The sequence below is a fragment of the Salvelinus fontinalis genome, unplaced genomic scaffold, assembly GCF_029448725.1.
Source record: "Salvelinus fontinalis isolate EN_2023a unplaced genomic scaffold, ASM2944872v1 scaffold_0170, whole genome shotgun sequence".
Lineage (NCBI taxonomy): Eukaryota > Metazoa > Chordata > Actinopteri > Salmoniformes > Salmonidae > Salvelinus > Salvelinus fontinalis.
In genome coordinates this window covers 148,714-168,351 of record NW_026600379.1, presented here as the reverse complement: position 1 = coordinate 168,351, position 19,638 = coordinate 148,714, and the positions used below count along the sequence as shown (strand labels likewise).

At 43.3% G+C, this 19,638-nt stretch overlaps 1 protein-coding gene and 1 pseudogene across 2 annotated transcripts; both read right to left on the bottom strand.

Annotated features, from left to right (window-relative positions):
* Positions 1–13,218: 13,218 nt before the first annotated feature.
* LOC129844071 (tripartite motif-containing protein 16-like) lies at positions 13,219–19,140 on the bottom strand (annotated as a pseudogene).
* LOC129844074 (uncharacterized) lies at positions 15,124–17,835 on the bottom strand. 2 transcript variants are annotated; one of them, XM_055912441.1, is made up of 2 exons: positions 15,663–17,835; positions 15,124–15,632 (listed from the first exon to the last, which is right to left on the bottom strand). In XM_055912441.1, the coding sequence occupies exon 1, from the start codon at positions 17,069–17,071 to the stop codon at positions 16,064–16,066; it is 1,008 nt and encodes a 335-aa protein (XP_055768416.1). In that variant the 5' UTR covers positions 17,072–17,835; the 3' UTR covers positions 15,124–15,632; positions 15,663–16,063. The 2 variants fall into 2 exon arrangements, with proteins under 2 accessions (XP_055768416.1, XP_055768417.1); XM_055912442.1 differs by having other exon boundaries at positions 15,124–15,573.
* Positions 19,141–19,638: the final 498 nt, after the last annotated feature.

The window sequence follows — 19,638 nt, the reverse complement described above, 5'->3', positions numbered from 1 at the left end:
CAAAGTCCAAACATGAAGCCCTCTCTAAGGACCCTCAGAGAGGTGGACATCAGAGAGATGGAGGCAGGCGGCAGGGAACTGTTGTATCTAATGAAGCCCTCTCTAAGGACCCTCAGAGAGGTGGACATCAGAGAGATGGAGGCAGGCGGCAGGGAACTGTTGTATCTAATGAAGCCCTCTCTAAGGAGCCTCAGAGAGGTGGACATCAGAGAGATGGAGGCAGGCGGCAGGGAACTGTTGTATCTAATGAAGTCCTCTCTAAGGAGCCTCAGAGAGGTGGACATCAGAGAGGTGGAGGCAGGCGGCAGGAACTGTTGTATCTAATGAAGCCCTCTGTAAGGAGCCTCAGAGAGGTGGACATCAGAGAGATGGAGGCAGGCGGCAGGGAACTGTTGTATCTAATGAAGCCCTCTCTAAGGAGCCTCAGAGAGGTGGACATCAGAGAGATGGAGGCAGGCGGCAGGGAACTGTTGTATCTAATGAAGTCCATCGTCGTTGATCATGTGGTCAACAGAGGTCTTACCATGACAGAGGCCGACACATTAGTTCACCCCAATCTGAAAAGATCAACTGTCTGTTCCATCATGAGAACATTTCACTAAGACAAACGGTAAGTCAGCAGGATGTGACCTATGCTTTACCTTTACATTGACAGGAAATGACATATTGTAATGCATGTCAACTAAACATGTTCCAGGATTGTTCCAGTATGATCTATTGACAGTAAACTCTGTTCTACTCTCAGAATAGACAGAAGACCCCATGGTGGTGGTCGTGTGCTGACTGACCAGCAGGAGTGGACAGTGGAGGAAATGATGAGGGACAGGAATGATATACTGACCAGCAGGAGAGGACAGTGGAGGAAATGGTGAGGGACAGGAATGATATACTGACCAGCAGGAGAGGACAGTGGAGGAAATGGTGAGGGACAGGAATGATATACTGACCAGCAGGAGTGGACAGTGGAGGAAATGGTGAGGGTCAGGAATGATATACTGACCAGCAGGAGTGGACAGTGGAGGAAATGGTGAGGGACAGGAATGATATACTGACCAGCAGGAGAGGACAGTGGAGGAAATGGTGAGGGACAGGAATGATATACTGACCAGCAGGAGTGGACAGTGGAGGAAATGGTGAGGGACAGGAATGATATACTGACCAGCAGGAGTGGACAGTGGAGGAAATGGTGAGGGACAGGAATGATATACTGACCAGCAGGAGTGGACAGTGGAGGAAATGGTGAGGGATAGGAATGATATACTGACCAGCAGGAGTGGACAGTGGAGGAAATGGTGAGGGACAGGAATGATATACTGACCAGCAGGAGTGGACAGTGGAGGAAATGGTGAGGGACAGGAATGATATACTGACCAGCAGGAGTGGACAGTGGAGGAAATGGTGAGGGACAGGAATGATATACTGACCAGCAGGAGTGGACAGTGGAGGAAATGGTGAGGGACAGGAATGATATACTGACCAGCAGGAGAGGACAGTGGAGGAAATGGTGAGGGACAGGAATGATATACTGACCAGCAGGAGTGGACAGTGGATGAAATGGTGAGGGACAGGAATGATATACTGACCAGCAGGAGTGGACAGTGGAGGAAATGGTGAGGGATAGGAATGATATACTGACCAGCAGGAGTGGACAGTGGAGGAAATGGTGAGGGACAGGAATGATATACTGACCAGCAGGAGTGGACAGTGGAGGAAATGGTGAGGGTCAGGAATGATATACTGACCAGCAGGAGTGGACAGTGGAGGAAATGGTGAGGGACAGGAATGATATACTGACCAGCAGGAGAGGACAGTGGAGGAAATGGTGAGGGACAGGAATGATATACTGACCAGCAGGAGTGGACAGTGGAGGAAATGGTGAGGGACAGGAATGATATACTGACCAGCAGGAGTGGACAGTGGATGAAATGGTGAGGGACAGGAATTATATACTGACCAGCAGGAGTGGACAGTGGAGGAAATGGTGAAGGACAGGAATGATATACTGACCAGCAGGAGAGGACAGTGGAGGAAATGGTGAGGGACTGGAATGATATACTGACCAGCAGGAGTGGACAGTGGAGGACATGGTGAGCGACAGGAATGACATACGGCTGTCTGAAATAAAGCAGGACATTGATGAGAACGAAGACACCTTTGCCAACGTGGCGTCCATCAGCCTACCATCAATCTCCCTCCTTTTGAAGAGGCACCAGGTATCTATGAAACACATTTACCTACCATCAATCTCCCTCCTTTTGAAGAGACACCAGGTATCTATGAAACACATTTACCTACCATCAATCTCCCTCCTTTTGAAGAGGCACCAGGTATCTATGAAACACATTTACCTACCATCAATCTCCCTCCTTTTGAAGAGACACCAGGTGTCTATGAAACACATTTACCTACCATCAATCTCCCTCCTTTTGAAGAGACACCAGGTATCTATGAAACACATTTACCTACCATCAATCTCCCTCCTTTTGAAGAGACACCAGGTATCTATGAAACACATTTACCTGGTGCCTTTGAGAAACAACGACCAGGTGAAAGAACTGCAGGACGAGTATTTTATTATTAATGGGAACGAGTATGTTCAGGTACAGTACTATATACTGTATACTATTCAGGTTCATCACTATATACTGTATACTATTCACGTACAGTACTATATACTGTATACTATTCAGGTACATCACTATATACTGTATACTATTCAGGTACATCACTATATACTGTATACTATTCAGGTACATCACTATATACTGTATACTATTCAGGTACATCACTATATACTGTATACTATTCAGGTACATTACTATATACTATTCAGGTACATCACTATATACTGTATACTATTCAGGTACAGCACTATATACTGTATACTATTCAGGTACATCACTATATACTGTATACTATTCAGGTACATCACTGTATACTGTATACTATTCAGGTACATTACTATATACTATATACTATTCAGATACATCACTATATACTGTATACTATTCAGGTACATTACTATATACTATATACTATTCAGGTACATCACTATATACTGTATACTATTCAGGTACATCACTATATACTATATACTATTCAGGTACAACACTATATACTATTCAGGTACATCACTATATACTGCATACTATTCAGGTTCAGGTACATCACTATATACTGTATACTATTTAGGTACAACACTATATACTGTATACTATTCAGGTACAGGTAAATCACTATATACTGTATACTATTCAGGTACAGGTACAGCACTATATACTGTATACAATTCAGGTACATCACTATATACTGTATACTATTCAGGTACATCACTATATACTGTATACTATTCAGGTTCAGGTACATCACTGTATACTGTATACTATTCAGGTACATCACTATATACTGTATACTATTCAGGTACATCACTATATACTGTATACTATTCAGGTACATCACTATATACTGTATACTATTCAGGTACATCACTATATACTGTATACTATTCAGGTACATCACTATATTCTGTATACTATTCAGGTACAGTACTATATACTGTAAACTATTCAGGTATATTTTATATTTGTGAGGAGTAGTGAAGGAAAGCTACATTTCAGGAGGAAGGAGATTTGGTTCTACTCCCCCATGGAGTGATGATAGAGGGATGTGAAAGAGGAGAGAGGTAATGGTTGGACTGGACTTATTAATTAATTATTTACATAATTACAAACCACAAACTAATTACATTCAAGGAATTATTGTATTAAAGTAAATCTGTATTAAAATTCACCATAAAATGTACAGTTCATTCCATATCTTAACATGGGAAATGCTCCCTCCCTCCTATAAGAGTCATTGAAGTGTTGGATGAGATAGGACCCTGCCTTCACAGGGGGATACTTGTTGGACCCGTCACAACAGGTGATGAGGACCTCATCCTCAAGCTGCACAAAGAAAGCCAGGGACTGCAGTGTGCTCCAGTCTCCAGCAGGGGGCAGTAAAACCCTATGCACCTGAAAGGGACTGCAGTGTGCTCCAGTCTCCAGCAGGGGGCAGTAAAACCCTATGGACCTGAAAGGGACTGCAGTGTGCTCCAGTCTCCAGCAGGGGGCAGTAAAACCCTATGGACCTGAAAGGGACTGCAGTGTGCTCCAGTCTCCAGCAGGGGGCAGTAAAACCCTATGCACCTGAAAGGGACTGCAGTGTGCTCCAGTCTCCAGCAGGGGGCAGTAAAACCCTATGGACCTGAAAGGGAAAGTGAGGAGTAAAAATCAAAGGTGAATTTACATTGATGTTTCCACGGAGACCTGAATCATATTCAGGAGGCACCAAACTGAAGAAAATCACCTGAAACAGGGAGGGACTAACTGAACTAAAATAATTATGTTAAAAATAATTATGCTAAATGTTTTGCTACAGTGTTCTCTAACGAATACCACCCTGGATTCAAATACTATTTGAAATCTTACAAATTCTTTGAGCATTTCCTTTAGTCCTCCAGGTGGGCGGGGTTTGTTTGTACTTTTAGGACTTTTCTATTGGTTCCATTACAACAAACTCATTTAAACACTGCTTATTAAATATTCAACATAATTTTAACGCAGGTGTGTTTCCATGTACAATAAGCCTGTAACGTCTTGTATGATCTCATCAGGTAAAGGTGTGTCAAATGGAAGGGCAAGTCTCACCACTTTGAGGAAAACATCACTGGTCCACCTCTGCATCAGGTCAGCTATGTTGATCAGTACTGTCCCAGGGATGCTGGGAGCAGAGATGAACTCCCCTGACCTGGTACCACCTATGGAGTTGTCATTTTAATATCAGTTTAACCCCATTACTGCTATAACACATAAACCATGTTAATAGAATGAAATGGATCCAGGTTCCATTTATTCTACAATAGATTTACTGCCTGTGGAACACTTCTCCAAAGTGTCTGAAATCAAGATGACTGCAGGTCTGAATCCCAAACTAATGGGGGGAAATGGCTCCATCTAATGAGATGGTATTTAGAGGTATGAACCTTTCTATTGGGGTGAACCATCCCCTTAACATACAGGACCAGTCCAAAGTTTGGAAAAACCCTTAAATGAGTTGGATCTTTGGTTCTTTGAATGAGGAAAAATATGACTGTTTCTCCCTCGAGTTTCGGGAGAAACCACACACTTGCTCTGTGAATGCACATGAGATCCATGCACATACAACCCAAACAACATGGGAGAAATGGGACTCTTGCTCTTACATGTCAGGACTGTTTTCTTGGTACTTAACCATGTCTCTGGACTTTACACATCTCCTGAATGTTGTGGCGTTAAAGATTCTGGTGACTATGGATTGTCCTTCAAGTGCTGTCTATAAATCCAAATGTTGTAACCCCCGATCTAGACTGGCCATTATCTTGCTGCTTCTACTGTCTGGAAATGTGCAATCTGACCCAGGTCCTGACATTCTTCCCCCTGCCCAATTAAGTAGTCAGAGCGGAAGTTTCTGCGTATGAATGCAATACGTCTGCTGCTGAAGCTTCATGTTGTGGATATATGGATAAAACTGACCACTCTGATGTATTTATGCTTTCTGAAACCTGGCTCCAAAAATATATTGCAGACTAACATATTGGCATAAATTACAATGTTTTTAGTGCAGATGGTAAATCTAAGGGTGGCGATGTTGCTGTTTACGTAAAACACAAGTTCTCAGCCGTCTGACTTCTACTAAACCTCAGCAAGTTGAATATCTGTGGTTGAACCTTAACCTTGGTTCCTGTTTACATATTGTTGTATCTTGTTGTTATTGACCATCTGCTCCTGTTTAAATATTGTTGTTATTGACCATCTGCTCCTGTTTAAATATTGTTGTATCTTGTTGTTATTGACCATCTGCTCCTGTTTAAATATTGTTGTATCTTGTTGTTACAGACCATCTGCTCCTGTTTAAATATTGTTGTATCTTGTTGTTACAGACCATCTGCTCCTGTTTAAATATTGTTGTATCTTGTTGTTATTGACCATCTGCTCCTGTTTAAATATTGTTGTGTCTTGTTGTTATTGACCATCTGCTCTGTTTAAATATTGTTGTATCTTATGTTATTGACCATCTGCTCTGTTTAAATATTGTTGTTATAGACCATCTGCTCTGTTTAAATATTGTTGTATCTTGTTGTTACAGACCATCTGCTCCTGTTTAAATATTGTTGTTATTGACCATCTGCTCCTGTTTAAATATTGTTGTATCTTGTTGTTACAGACCATCTGCTCCTGTTTAAATATTGTTGTGTCTTGTTGTTATAGACCATCTGCTCCTGTTTAAATATTGTTGTATCTTGTTGTTATAGACCATCTGCTCCTGTTTATATATTGTTGTATCTTGTTGTTATTGACCATCTGCTCCTGTTTAAATATTGTTGTGTCTTGTTGTTATAGACCATCTGCTCCTGTTTAAATATTGTTGTGTCTTGTTGTTATTGACCATCTGCTCCTGTTTAAATATTGTTGTGTCTTGTTATTGACCATCTGCTCCTGTTTAAATATTGTTGTATCTTGTTGTTACAGACCATCTGCTCCTGTTTATATATTGTTGTATCTTGTTGTTATTGACCATCTGCTCCTGTTTAAATATTGTTGTATCTTGTTGTTACAGACCATCTGCTCCTGTTTAAATATTGTTGTATCTTGTTGTTATAGATCATCTGCTCCTGTTTAAATATTGTTGTTATTGACCATCTGCTCCTGTTTAAATATTGTTGTATCTTGTTGTTATTGACCATCTGCTCCTGTTTAAATATTGTTGTGTCTTGTTGTTATAGACCATCTGCTCCTGTTTAAATATTGTTGTATCTTGTTGTTATAGACCATCTGCTCCTGTTTAAATATTGTTGTATCTTGTTGTTATTGACCATCTGCTCTGTTTAAATATTGTTGTATCTTGTTGTTATTGACCATCTGCTCTGTTTATATATTGTTGTATCTTGTTGTTATAGACCATCTGCTCCTGCTGGCTCTCTGGATTGTATTTTCAGATTATCACAGCATGTCAACTCTGACTTTGTCCTGATGGGTGATCTGAATCAGGATGGTTAACATCTAGCTCTGATCATCTCTAAATTCTATACAAAACCTAGAATCTCACTCAGATTGTCAACACCAGGTTCAATATAAAGGATCCTCTGAAATCCTCTTTGATTGATTTGATCTTAACCGATACTCCTCATCGTTTTAATGCTTCTGGTATTTCTGCAAATGACATAAGTGATCACTGTGCTATTTCCTGTGTGAGAGATGGTCAAATTCCTGAGCATTCTCCACGTGTCATTACGAAAAGACACAGGAAGCTGTTTGATACTCCAGGTGTTTTACATGATGTATCCAGCATTGAATGGAATATAATTAATCCCTGATGTTGAATTATCCTTTTCTTACTTCCACAACGTATTCCAGGATGTATGCAATAGGCCCCTTTAAATACATTCAGGATTAAGGGCAGAGAGAAGCCTTGGTTTACTGAGGAACTTACTAAAATCATAAGGGAACTAAATGCTATGTGGGTTAAAGCAAGAGGGTCTGGCTCAGCGGATGATTGGATGGCTTTTAAACGTCTTAGAAATATGGGTGTGGCTTTGATCTGAAAAGTGAAAGCAGACCACTCCCTGAAATCTACTACAGATCATTATGATCTGAAAAGTGAAAGCAGACCACTCCCTGAAATCTACTACAGATCATTATGATCTGAAAAGTGAAAGCAGACCACTCCCTGAAATCTACTACAGATCATTATGATCTGAAAAGTGAAAGCAGACCACTCCCTGAAATCTACTACAGATCATTATGATCTGAAAAGTGAAAGCAGACCACTCCTTGAAATCTACTACAGATCATTATGATCTGAAAAGTGAAAGCAGACCACTCCCTGAAATCTACTACAGATCATTATGATCTGAAAAGTGGAAGCAGACCACTACCTGAAATCTACTACAGATCATTATGATCTGAAAAGTGAAAGCAGACCACTCCCTGAAATCTACTACAGATCATTATGATCTGAAAAGTGAAAGCAGACCACTACCTGAAATCTACTACAGATCATTATGATCTGAAAAGTGAAAGCAGACCACTCCCTGAAATCTACTACAGATCATTATGATCTGAAAAGTGAAAGCAGACCACTCCCTGAAATCTACTACAGATCATTATGATCTGAAAAGTGAAAGCAGACCACTCCCTGAAATCTACTTCAGATCATTTAAATAATCCCTCCACATTTTGACAAGTAGTGAAAGGTTTGGAGTGAACAGAAGATTCACAGCTTCCCAAACTATTGTTGGTCGACACTCAGGTTGTAACTGAGAGAAGCTCCATTCTGAAAGCCTTGAATCAGCATTTTATAGATGCAGGCAGTTTATTTAAAAATGTTAAACCCCCCCTGTGAATTAACCTGAGACCCCTGTGCACTCCTTTACCAGGTTCTCCTTCTCATCCCTGACACCCCTGTGCACTCCTTCACCAGGTTCTCCTTCTCATCCCTGACACCCCTGTACACTCCTTCACCAGGTTCTCCTTCTCATCCCTGACACCCCTGTACACTCCTTCACCAGGTTCTCCTTCTCATCCCTGACACCCCTGTGCCCTCCTTCACCAGGTTCTCCTTCTCATCCCTGACACCCCTGTACACTCCTTCACCAGGTTCTCCTTCTCATCCCTGACACCCCTGTACACTACTTCACCAGGTTCTCCTTCTCATCCCTGACACCCTTGTGCACTCCTTCACCAGGTTCTCCTTCTCATCCCTGAGACCCCTGTGCGCTCCTTCACCAGGTTCTCCTTCTCATCCCTGACACCCCTGTGCACTCCTTCACCAGGTTCTCCTTCTCATCCCTGACACCCCTGTACACTCCTTCACCAGGTTCTCCTTCTCATCCCTGACACCCCTGTGCACTCCTTCACCAGGTTCTCCTTCTCATCCCTGACACCCCTGTGCACTCCTTCACCAGGTTCTCCTTCTCATCCCTGACACCCCTGTGCACTCCTTCACCAGGTTCTCCTTCTCATCCCTGACACCCCTGTACACTCCTTCACCAGGTTCTCCTTCTCATCCCTGACACCCCTGTGCACTCCTTCACCAGGTTCTCCTTCTCATCCCTGACACCCCTGTACACTCCTTCACCAGGTTCTCCTTCTCATCCCTGACACCCCTGTACACTCCTTCACCAGGTTCTCCTTCTCATCCCTGACACCCCTGTACACTCCTTCACCAGGTTCTCCTTCTCATCCTTCTCTGTTTCAGAAGTGTGTAAAGCCCTGAAATAAATTGATAGAACAAAATCCCCTGTCCCTGATGAACTAGACCCCCGCTTCCTACACCTGGCTGCTGACATCATTGCTCTCCCCTATATTTCTAACCTCACGCTTGACGTGAAGGAAATCCCCAAGTTATGTAAATCTGCTTTTGTACTGCCTCTCCTGAAAGGTGGAGATCCTTCGCTACTTGACAACTATCGACCCATATCAACATCGTCTGTACTGCCTCTCCTGAAAGGTGGAGATCCTTCACTACTTGACAACTATCGACCCATATCAACATCGTCTGTACTGCCTCTCCTGAAAGGTGGAGGTGGTATATCAACAACATTGGGGATCTTAATGAAACAGAGGATGTTCATTTTGTATATCAACAACATTGGGGATCTTAATGAAACAGCGGATGTTCATTTTAATGCAGATGATACTGTTCTTTATTCAAGTGGTAGTAGTTTATCTTTAGTAGTTTATCTTTAGTAGTTTATCTTTAGTAGTTTATCTTTAGCTTTTGAAAATGCCCAAAGAGCATTTAACATCATACAACAGAATCTGTATGATTTGAAGCTGGTTCTGAATTTCAAATGCCAGGCATGTTACTAATCATGTCATTGCTACAATGGCTGGACATACTATAGAGCAGGTCAAAGTGTACCTATATTTGGGTGTGTGGGTTGATGACAAGCTGAGCTTCACTGTTCATGTGGAGAACTTGATAAGGAAGGAGCTGGTACGATGTACATTACTGTTGGTTTTAGATTGTAGTGATGTTATATATATGCAGGCCTCAGCCACTACCCTGAGAGCACTTGATTCAGTGTATCATGCAGCCCTCAGCCACTACCCTGAGAGCACTTGATTCAGTGTATCATGCAGCCCTCAGCCACTACCCTGAGAGTACTTGATTCAGTGTATCATGCAGCCCTCAGCCACGACCCTGAGAGCACTTGATTCAGTGTATCATGCAGCCCTCAGCCACTACCCTGAGAGCACTTGATTCAGTGTATCATGCAGCCCTCAACCACTACCCTGAGAGCACTTGATTCAGTGTATCATGCAGCCCTCAGCCACTACCCTGAGAGCACTTGATTCAGTGTATCATGCAGCCCTCAGCCACTATCCTGAGAGCACTTGATTCAGTGTATCATGCAGCCCTCAGGTTCATTACAAATCAGAAACGTCTAACACATCATTGTGATCTCTACAGCGCTGTTGGCTGGTCGTCATTGACCTTGAGTAGGCTTAAACACTGGTAGACACTGATTTATAAGGCCATGTTGGGTAAAATGACATTTTATCTCTGTTCTTTTTTAGTCAGGTCAGTAAATAAATATCAATTACGCTCCCATTCTCATTTGCTTCTAACAGTACCAAGAATTATAACAGGTCATGGTAGAAATAGTTTTAGTTACTCAGCTCCGTGGTCCTGGAAATCTCTCCTGAACATTTTAAAATGTGATGATCTAGTTTCGTTGGAGTTTAAACACCTGATCGATGTATATATCATAGAAGATTGTAATTGTTTTTAGGCCAGCTGTTTTTAGTCAAGATGTTTGTGTTTTTAATGTAATATGTAATTGTTGTACTGTATGTGTGTTTATAGTGTTGTTTAATGTTGTGTTAAATAAATGTAAAATAAAAACTATAATAAAAAATCAATACAGGTACTGTATGTAGAACCATAGTAAAGACCAGTATGGACTATCAATACAGGTACTGTATGTAGAACCATAGTAAAGACCAGTATGGGCTATCAATACAGATACTGTATGTAGAACCATAGTAAAGACCAGTATGGACTACCAATACAGGTACTGTATGTAGAACCATAGTAAAGACAAGTATGGACTATCAATACAGGTACTGTATGTAGAACCATAGTAAAGCCCAGTATGGACTATCAATACAGGTACTGTATGTAGAACCATAGTAAAGTCCAGTATGGACTATCAATACAGGTACTGTATGTAGAACCATAGTAAAGCCCAGTATGGACTATCAATACAGGTACTGTATGTAGAACCATAGTAAAGACCAGTATGGACTATCAATACAAAGTGACCATTTAGAATGAGGCCCAGTTCAATGAGAGGAAGTCTTAACAGAACTGGGGGATGACAGACAGGAAGTGGGGGGGTGGAGATCTAATATATTGTTGTGCCAAACACTAAAGCATGATATTGTAATAAATCTACACCCTATTCCCTACGTAGAACACTACTTTAGACCTGGTCAGAAGCACCGTAGTGCACTACGTAGGGAATAGGGAACCATTTGGAACAGAGAGAGTAATTCCCCTGAACATCTTCCTCTTCCTCATCTGGTTTCTTGAACAGCCCTTCACTCCTCCCCTCTCCCCTCTCCCCTCCTCCCTTTTCATTCTATTCTATCAGCCACACCACTAGCTCACCTCCACACAATACATTTACAAGTTAAAGACACACCTTGGAATAAATAACAAAGGAAAACTATTACTAGATGAAGTTGAGTGTTTTTTATTATTTCCCATCACCATAAATCATATTTAATCACTGAACAGTAGCAGACCTAACTTCATCTGTTCCTGACTCTGGATAGTGGATTAAAAAGACCATCAATCTCCAATGATATTAAAGTACTATTCTGAACATTACTGATATACTGAGTGGCAAGTCAAGATACCTGCTGGTTTTATTGTTTGGTCAATAGCACCACCTGCTGGACAGGTTTAATGTTGCTGGACTGAGCAGTATGGGAGGATGAACGATGACACATTTAGGGACGGTTTCCTGGACATCTACATTGAACATACTTTTTAGTCCAGGACTAGGATTAATCTGTGTCTGGGAAACCAGTCCATATAGTTTAGTAGAAAGTAAGTGATACCAGCTTGTAGTCGGCTGACTAGTCCTGAATTGTCCTTTAGTTCCTGGACCATTTTCCATGCAGCTCCAGGTGACAGAGAACACATCAATTAGGACCAACAAGCTGATCAATGATACTGAGGAGAATTACATAGAGACAGAGAACCAACTGAGAAAACATATCAATGGTTCTGAATGACAACCAATATACATCAACACCAGACATCATGATTCATGGAAATGTGCAAGATTAAAACATTGCAATTACAAAAATATGAAAACATTGAATTATAATTAATAACATCTTCTGAAGATCAAATCAGTTAAATCATTGTAGATAAAACAGAGCAGAATGAATCATCACATCTGGGGACCATCACCACCAGCATGACTAGTATCTATGTGGACCCTACTACAGTTTAACCAGCTCAGCTATAGACTACACCAGCATGACTAGTCTCTATGTGGACCCTACTACAGTTTAACCAGCTCAGCTATAGACTACACCAGCATGACTAGTATCTATGTGGACCCTACTACAGTTTAACCAGCTCAGCTATAGACTACACCAGCATGACTAGTCTCTATGTGGACCCTACTACAGTTTAACCAGCTCAGCTATAGACTACACCAGCATGACTAGTATCTATGTGGACCCTACTACACTTTAACCAGCTCAGCTATAGACTACACCAGCATGACTAGTATCTATGTGGACCCTACTACAGTTTAACCAGTTCAGCTATAGACTACACCAGCATGACTAGTATCTATGTGGACCCTACTACAGTTTAACCAGCTCAGCTATAGACCACACCAGCATGACTAGTATCTATGTGGACCCTACTACAGTTTAACCAGCTCAGCTATAGACTACACCAGCATGACTAGTATCTATGTGGACCCTACTACAGTTTAACCAGCTCAGCTATAGACTACACCAGCATGACTAGTCTCTATGTGGACCCTACTACAGTTTAACCAGCTCAGCTATAGACTACACCAGCATGACTAGTATCTATGTGGACCCTACTACAGTTTAACCAGCTCAGCTATAGACTACACCAGCATGACTAGTATCTATGTGGACCCTACTACAGTTTAACCAGCTCAGCTATAGACTACACCAGCATGACTAGTATCTATGTGGACCCTACTACAGTTTAACCAGCTCAGCAGTACTATTATAGAGATAAAACCCAGGATAAAGGGGCTGAGTGAATGTGGTCTGGATTCTGTGGAGGAGGGTCATTGTGTCAGAGACACTGTAGAAGGACAGAGTACCTGCCTTGTGATCCAGGTACACTCCTACTCTGGAGGACTGAGGGCCTGATACTTTAGTCTCAACATTATTCTGTATGAACCAATAACCATCACTAGAACAATCTAAACTCCATGACATGTTATTGTATCCAAATCCACCACCTCTCTCTGTTCTGTTGATGTCTTTATATGAGACTGCTGTATCAACATCACCAGTCCACTCCACCTCCCAGTAACAGCGTCCAGACAGACCCTCTCTACACAGAACCTGCAACGTGTTGGTGAATCTGTCTGGATGGTCAGGATATGGTTGGACTTGGACTGTATAGGTCACCTTTCTGTTCCCTTTAGACAGAGAAAGGCGTGTGCCCGCTGTGTTTGGGTCCAGTGTGAGCTGACAGGAATCTGGGAGAAGAGCAGAGCAGAGACCAATGAGGGGAGTCAGAACAATAAGTTAAGTCAGATACTGTATCTACCCTGTCTTTGATTAGAGCACAGCAGAGATCAAATCAGAGAAATATGAGTCAGATAGATACCCAGTCTTTGATTAGATCTACTATTGCTATATATTTCTAGAGGGATTGTTAGGAGTGTCAGTAAAAAAAGACTGTTAGTTACTTCACAATAAAGAGACTCACATTGTAACAACTGTTCTCTGGTCTTGGGCTCTGGAGGCAGTACAACATCCACTATATTCACTACAGACACACAAACACATTGACAGAGAGAGGGAATGTTATCATCAGACCATATTCCACATGTATATGACTAGTAGGGAACTTTCAATGGTCTAAAGTTGATGTTCTTATTGTTTTCAACACACCTGTAGTGGAGATCTTGGTCCATTCTCCTTTAAGGAAGTCTTCTAGTTTCTCTCTCAGTTCAGACACAGTCTTACTCACATCTCCAAAATACTGAAGAGGACCGACAACGATGCTGGGTAAGTCTGAAGATACACTGATACTGGAGAGAGACTGATAACTCTGGAGAGAGAAAGAGAGAAAAAGGGGGAGAGAGGGACAGAGAGAGACAGAGGGACGGACAGAGAGAGAGAGAGGGACGGACAGAGAGAGAGAGAGGGACGGACAGAGAGAGAGAGAGGGACGGACAGAGAGAGAGAGAGGGATGGACAGAGAGAGAGGGACAGAGACAGAGAGAGAGGGACGGACAGAGAGAGAGGGACGGAGAGAGAGAGGGAGAGACAGGGACAGAGAGAGGCAGAGACAAAGAGAGGGAGAGACAGGGACAGACAGGGACAGAGAGAGGGACAGAGAGAGGGACGGACAAAGAGAGAGGGACGGACAGGGAGAGAGAGGGAGAGACAGGGACAGCGAGAGGGAGAGAGAGGGACAGAGAGAGAGGGACGAGGGACGGACAGAGAGAGGGAGAGACGGACAGAGAGACAGACAGGACAACATAATGATGTAGATGAATAGTTTCACATGAAGTTAATTTCATATCACATGTAACAAGACAGTTTAGTTACCTGGAGGAAATGGATGTGATCCTCTGTGTGTGAGAGCTGCTCCAGCTCAGTGCTTCTCTTCCTCAGCTCAGCTATCTCCTGCTTCAGTTGCTCCAGGAGTCCTTCAGCTTGACTTACTTGAGCCTTCTCTTGGGCTCTGATCAGCTCCTTCACCTCCAGGAGCTCCTTCTCTCAATGGAGCGGATCAGCTCAGTAAAGATCTGATCACTGTCCTCCACTGCTGCCTGTGCAGAGCGCTGGTGGGAGAGAGAGAGAGAGAGAGAGAGAGAGAGAGAGAGAGAGAGAGAGAGAGAGAGAGAGAGAGAGAGAGAGAGAGAGAGAGAGAGAGAGAGAGAGAGAGAGAGAGAGAGAGAGAGAGAGTAGTTACAGTAGCCTCTGCACCTCATTGGGTCAGAATGATGCCACCCTGCTCTCCAGGTCCACCAGGTCTTGTCCCCCCTCCTGGACAGACAGGTACAGAACTCCTCTTGGTCCTGCTCTACTCTCCACCCTCCTGGACAGACAGGTACAGAACACCTCTTGGTCCTGCTCTACTCTCCACCCTCCTGGACAGGCAGGTACAGAACACCTATTGGTCCTGCTCTACTCTTCTCCCTCCTGGACAGGCAGGTACAGAAAACCTCTTGGTCCTGCTCTACTCTTCTCCCTCCTGGACAGGCAGGTACAGAACACCTCTTGGTCCTGCTCTACTCTCCTCCCTCCTCCCTCCTGGACAGACAGGTACAGAACACCTCTTGGTCCTGCTCTACTCTCCTCCCTCCTGGACAGACAGGTACAGAACACCTCCCTCCTGGTACCCCCTCCAGTAGCCTGCCCCGTAGCAGAGCTAGACCCAGCCTCTGCCCCCTGAGTCCTAGTAGGCTGGACAATAGAACGAGTCAAAACGGCCAAAGAACGTTGTCTGAGCTGGAACACTAGCGAGGCCATAGCAAATGAATTGAAACGAACCTTCACAGAGCCTCTTCTGACTGGAATGATCCTTAGAATTACATTTCCCCTAAATGGCACCAAAAAATGTCTACCTTTTTATTTTACCACTAAAACCTGTTCTTAGGACCAAACTGGAAAATAATAATAAGAGTGTCTGCTAAATGACTCACGTAAACTATAAAATAAAATATAAATCTTTCCTTTTGTCTACAAACCATAAACGTTGCACCTGAAACTCCTTAAAAATCACTCCTTTAAATGGTGTTCCTAAGAGCAAAGCAAGAAGCAGATCCTGACCAATGTAAACATCTGTTTCCCATGTTCCTCAGTTCCTCAGATCTTGACCCAAGTTGCGTGACACGGAGCGCCCACTCCCTCTGGTCATAAGAAACAAAAACAAATATCACAAGTCCACTACAGGTTACCTTCACTGATTCAACTGCACCCAACTCCTTTCCCACCCACCCTGAAACCACTAATGGATCTGCCAAAAGGTATGGATCCACTTTCTCCAACAATGTAACTCCTACTGGACCCAACTCCTTTCCCACCCACCCTGAAAACACTAATGGATTTGCCAAAAGGTATGGATCCACTTTCTCCAACAATGTAACTCCTACTGGACCCAACTCCTTTCCCACCCACCCTGAAACCACAGATGGATCTGCCAAAAGGTATGGATCCACTTTCTCCAACAATGTAACTCCTACTGGACCCAACTCCTTTCCCACCCACCCTGAAAACACTAATGGATCTGCCAAAAGGTATGGATCCACTTTCTCCAACAATGTAACTCCTACTGGACCCAACTCCTTTCCCACCCACCCTGAAACCACAGATGGATCTGCCAAAAGGTATGGATCCACTTTCTCCAACAATGTAACTCCTCCTGGACCCAACTCCTTTCCCACCCACCCTGAAACCACTAATGGATCTGCCAAAAGGTATGGATCCACTTTCTCCAACAATGTAACTCCTACTGGACCCAACTCCTTTCCCACCCACCCTGAAACCACTAATGGATCTGCCAAAAGGTATGGATCCACTTTCTCCAACAATGTAACTCCTACTGGACCCAACTCCTTTCCCACCCACCCTGAAACCACTAATGGATCTGCCAAAAGGTATGGATCCACTTTCTCCAACAATGTAACTCCTACTGCACCAGATTCTTCTTTATCATGTCCATTGATGCCAGGCTCTGGTTCTGAACTCTTCACCACACCTTCTACCTCACTTAACTCTCCCTCATTCATTTCCATTTCTCCTCCAGAACTCAGTCTGGCGCACGGCTCACTCTGTTTGCACTTGAATTATAACATTTGAAATGTCTCTATTCTTTTAAAACTTTTGTTAGTGTAATGTTTACTGTTCATTCATGATTGTTTATTTCACTTTGGTTTATTATCTATTTCACTTGTTTTGGCAATGTAAACATATGTTTCCCATGCCAATAAAGCCCTTTGAATTGAATTAAATTGAGAGAGAGAGCTCCGGGGCCTCCCGGGTGGTGCAGTGGTCTAGCTGTGCCACCAGAGATTCTGGGTTCGAGCCCAGGCTCTGTCGCAGCCGGCCGCGACCGGGAGGCTCATGGGGCGATGCACAATTGGCCCAGCATCGTCCGGGTTAGGGAGGGTTTGGCCGGCAGGGAAATCCTTGTCTCATCTTTATCTCATCGCACACTAGCGACTCCTGTGGCGGGCCGGGCGCAGAGCACGCTGACCAGGTCGCCAGGTTTACGGTGTTTCCTCCGACACTTCCGGGATGGATGTACGTCGTGTCAAGAAGCAGTGCGTCTTGGCAGGGTCGTGTTTCGGAGGACACACAGCTCTCGACCTTCGCCTCTCCCGAGTCCGTACGGGAGTTGCAGCGATGAGACAAGACTGTAATTACCAATTGGAAACAACGAAATTGGGGAGGAAAAAGGGGGTAAAAATTTAAAAAAAATTGAAAGAGAGAGAGAGAGAGATTTTAATGTATAGGGGACACGAGTCGGTCATGGTTACTCATGGTTATGTGATGAGGTAGCCCAGTCGGTTACATTAAACAGTCAATTCTCTGAAAGGGATCCAGACAGCCTATTCCCAACAGTGGGGTCAGTGGGATTGGATAGGGACGCCTCTCCCTCTCTCTGATTGGAGGAGAGAAGTGAAATGGTGTGTCTCCTCTGGTCAACAATACTCACCTTGAAAGACTCCACAGCCTGTTGGAGCTCCTTCAGCTCCTTCTCTCTCTCCTGGACCTTCTGCTGACTCATCCCCAGCTGCCTCTGTGGAGAATCACTCTTCAATGAGCTATCAAGCTTTATTAGTCCCGTAGATCAATAGTATAGTAATGTGACATACGACCCATAGAGAGGAAGGTCTACAATCCTGAGGAAGTCCCTTTACAATATGATATTATGTTGCTATGTGAATGATTATAGTTTTTATGGTAAGCCTACATGTATCAAGGGGTTGAGACTGAACTTTGGCCATTCAGAATGATAATAGTGTTTGAGTTTAGAAAATGGTGATACATTTGGAGAATCTGGGTTAACATATCTATATACTCAAGGTTTGTGTTCATATTTGTGGATCCATTTCATTTGAATTCTCTCATATTCAGACAGATTTAGTTCCTACTGTATCTTTAATTCTTTGTTTATCAGGCAGTCTCCAACAAGTTGTTCTGGTCTTACCTGTTTCTCAGTCCTCTCTGCTGCAGCTGAAACTGTATCATGGCCTTTATGTTCATCCATTGTACACAGATAACAGATACACTGCTGATCGGTACGACAGTAAACCTCCAGCAGTTTGTCATGATGAGAGCAGATCTTCTCCTGTAGTTGTGCGGTGGCTTTGACCAGCTTGTGCTTCTTCAAAGCAGAAGAATCATAGTGAGGTTGGAGGTGAGTCTCACAGTAAGAGGCCAGACATGCCAGACAGGACATGAGGGCTTTCTGCTTTCTGGTCCCCGTGCAGACATCACACGCCACATCTCCAGGTCCAGCATAGCACAGAGCAGGAGGGGGAGCAGCCTGGAGTCCTGTCTTCCTCAGTTTCTCCACCAGCTCAGCCAACATGTTATTTTTCCTCAGATTAGGCCTTGGAGTGAAGGTCTCTCTGCACTGAGGACAGCTATAGACCCCTTTCAGAACATCCTGATCCCAGCAGCCCTCAATACAGCTCCTACAGTAACTGTCTCCACAGGGAATAACCACTGGCTCCTTCAGTAGATCCAGACAGACAGAACAACAGAACTGGTCCTGGTCCAGAAGATTTCCCTGTTGAGCCATTTTGACGGTTGTTCACTCTCACACAGACAGACGACACAGAGACACAGATCAGTTTCGTTTCCACAGAAGTGAGTTTGTGAAGGGGAGGGACTTTCTGGTTCTGCCAGAGGGCTGGGGTTAGAGGAAGGGAAGGAGGGAGTGAGAGAGGGAGGGGTTAGAGGGAGGGAGGGAAGGAGGGAGAGAGTGAGAGAGGGAGGGGTTAGAGGAAGGAAGGGAGAGAGAGAAAACTGCAGGCAAAGTTGAGAAGGAGACAAATATTTTAGTTCCCAGGTTAGGACCTTTAATATGGAATAAATGAAATAGAGTGGTTAGAATATATAAAGGGTAACAGTTTCTATGAAGTACATATCTATAATGCTTTTAATGAATGTTGTAATGTCTTAAACTGATATGCTGTGATACTAACTATAAGCGTCCATAATAACTCATACGTGGTTGTAAAACTGTACAATGTGTTCTAGATAATTAGCTACAATGGGGGGAGGGGGACTTGAAATGGATACAATGTACTGTAGGTGAAATGAATACTGGATGTATAGACTGATCATTGAG

Bases quoted from the DNA above. Each gene is read 5' to 3' on its own strand.
- LOC129844074 (XM_055912441.1), bottom strand. From the start codon at position 17,071: ATGGAAATGAATGAGGGAGAGTTAAGTGAGGTAGAAGGTGTGGTGAAG.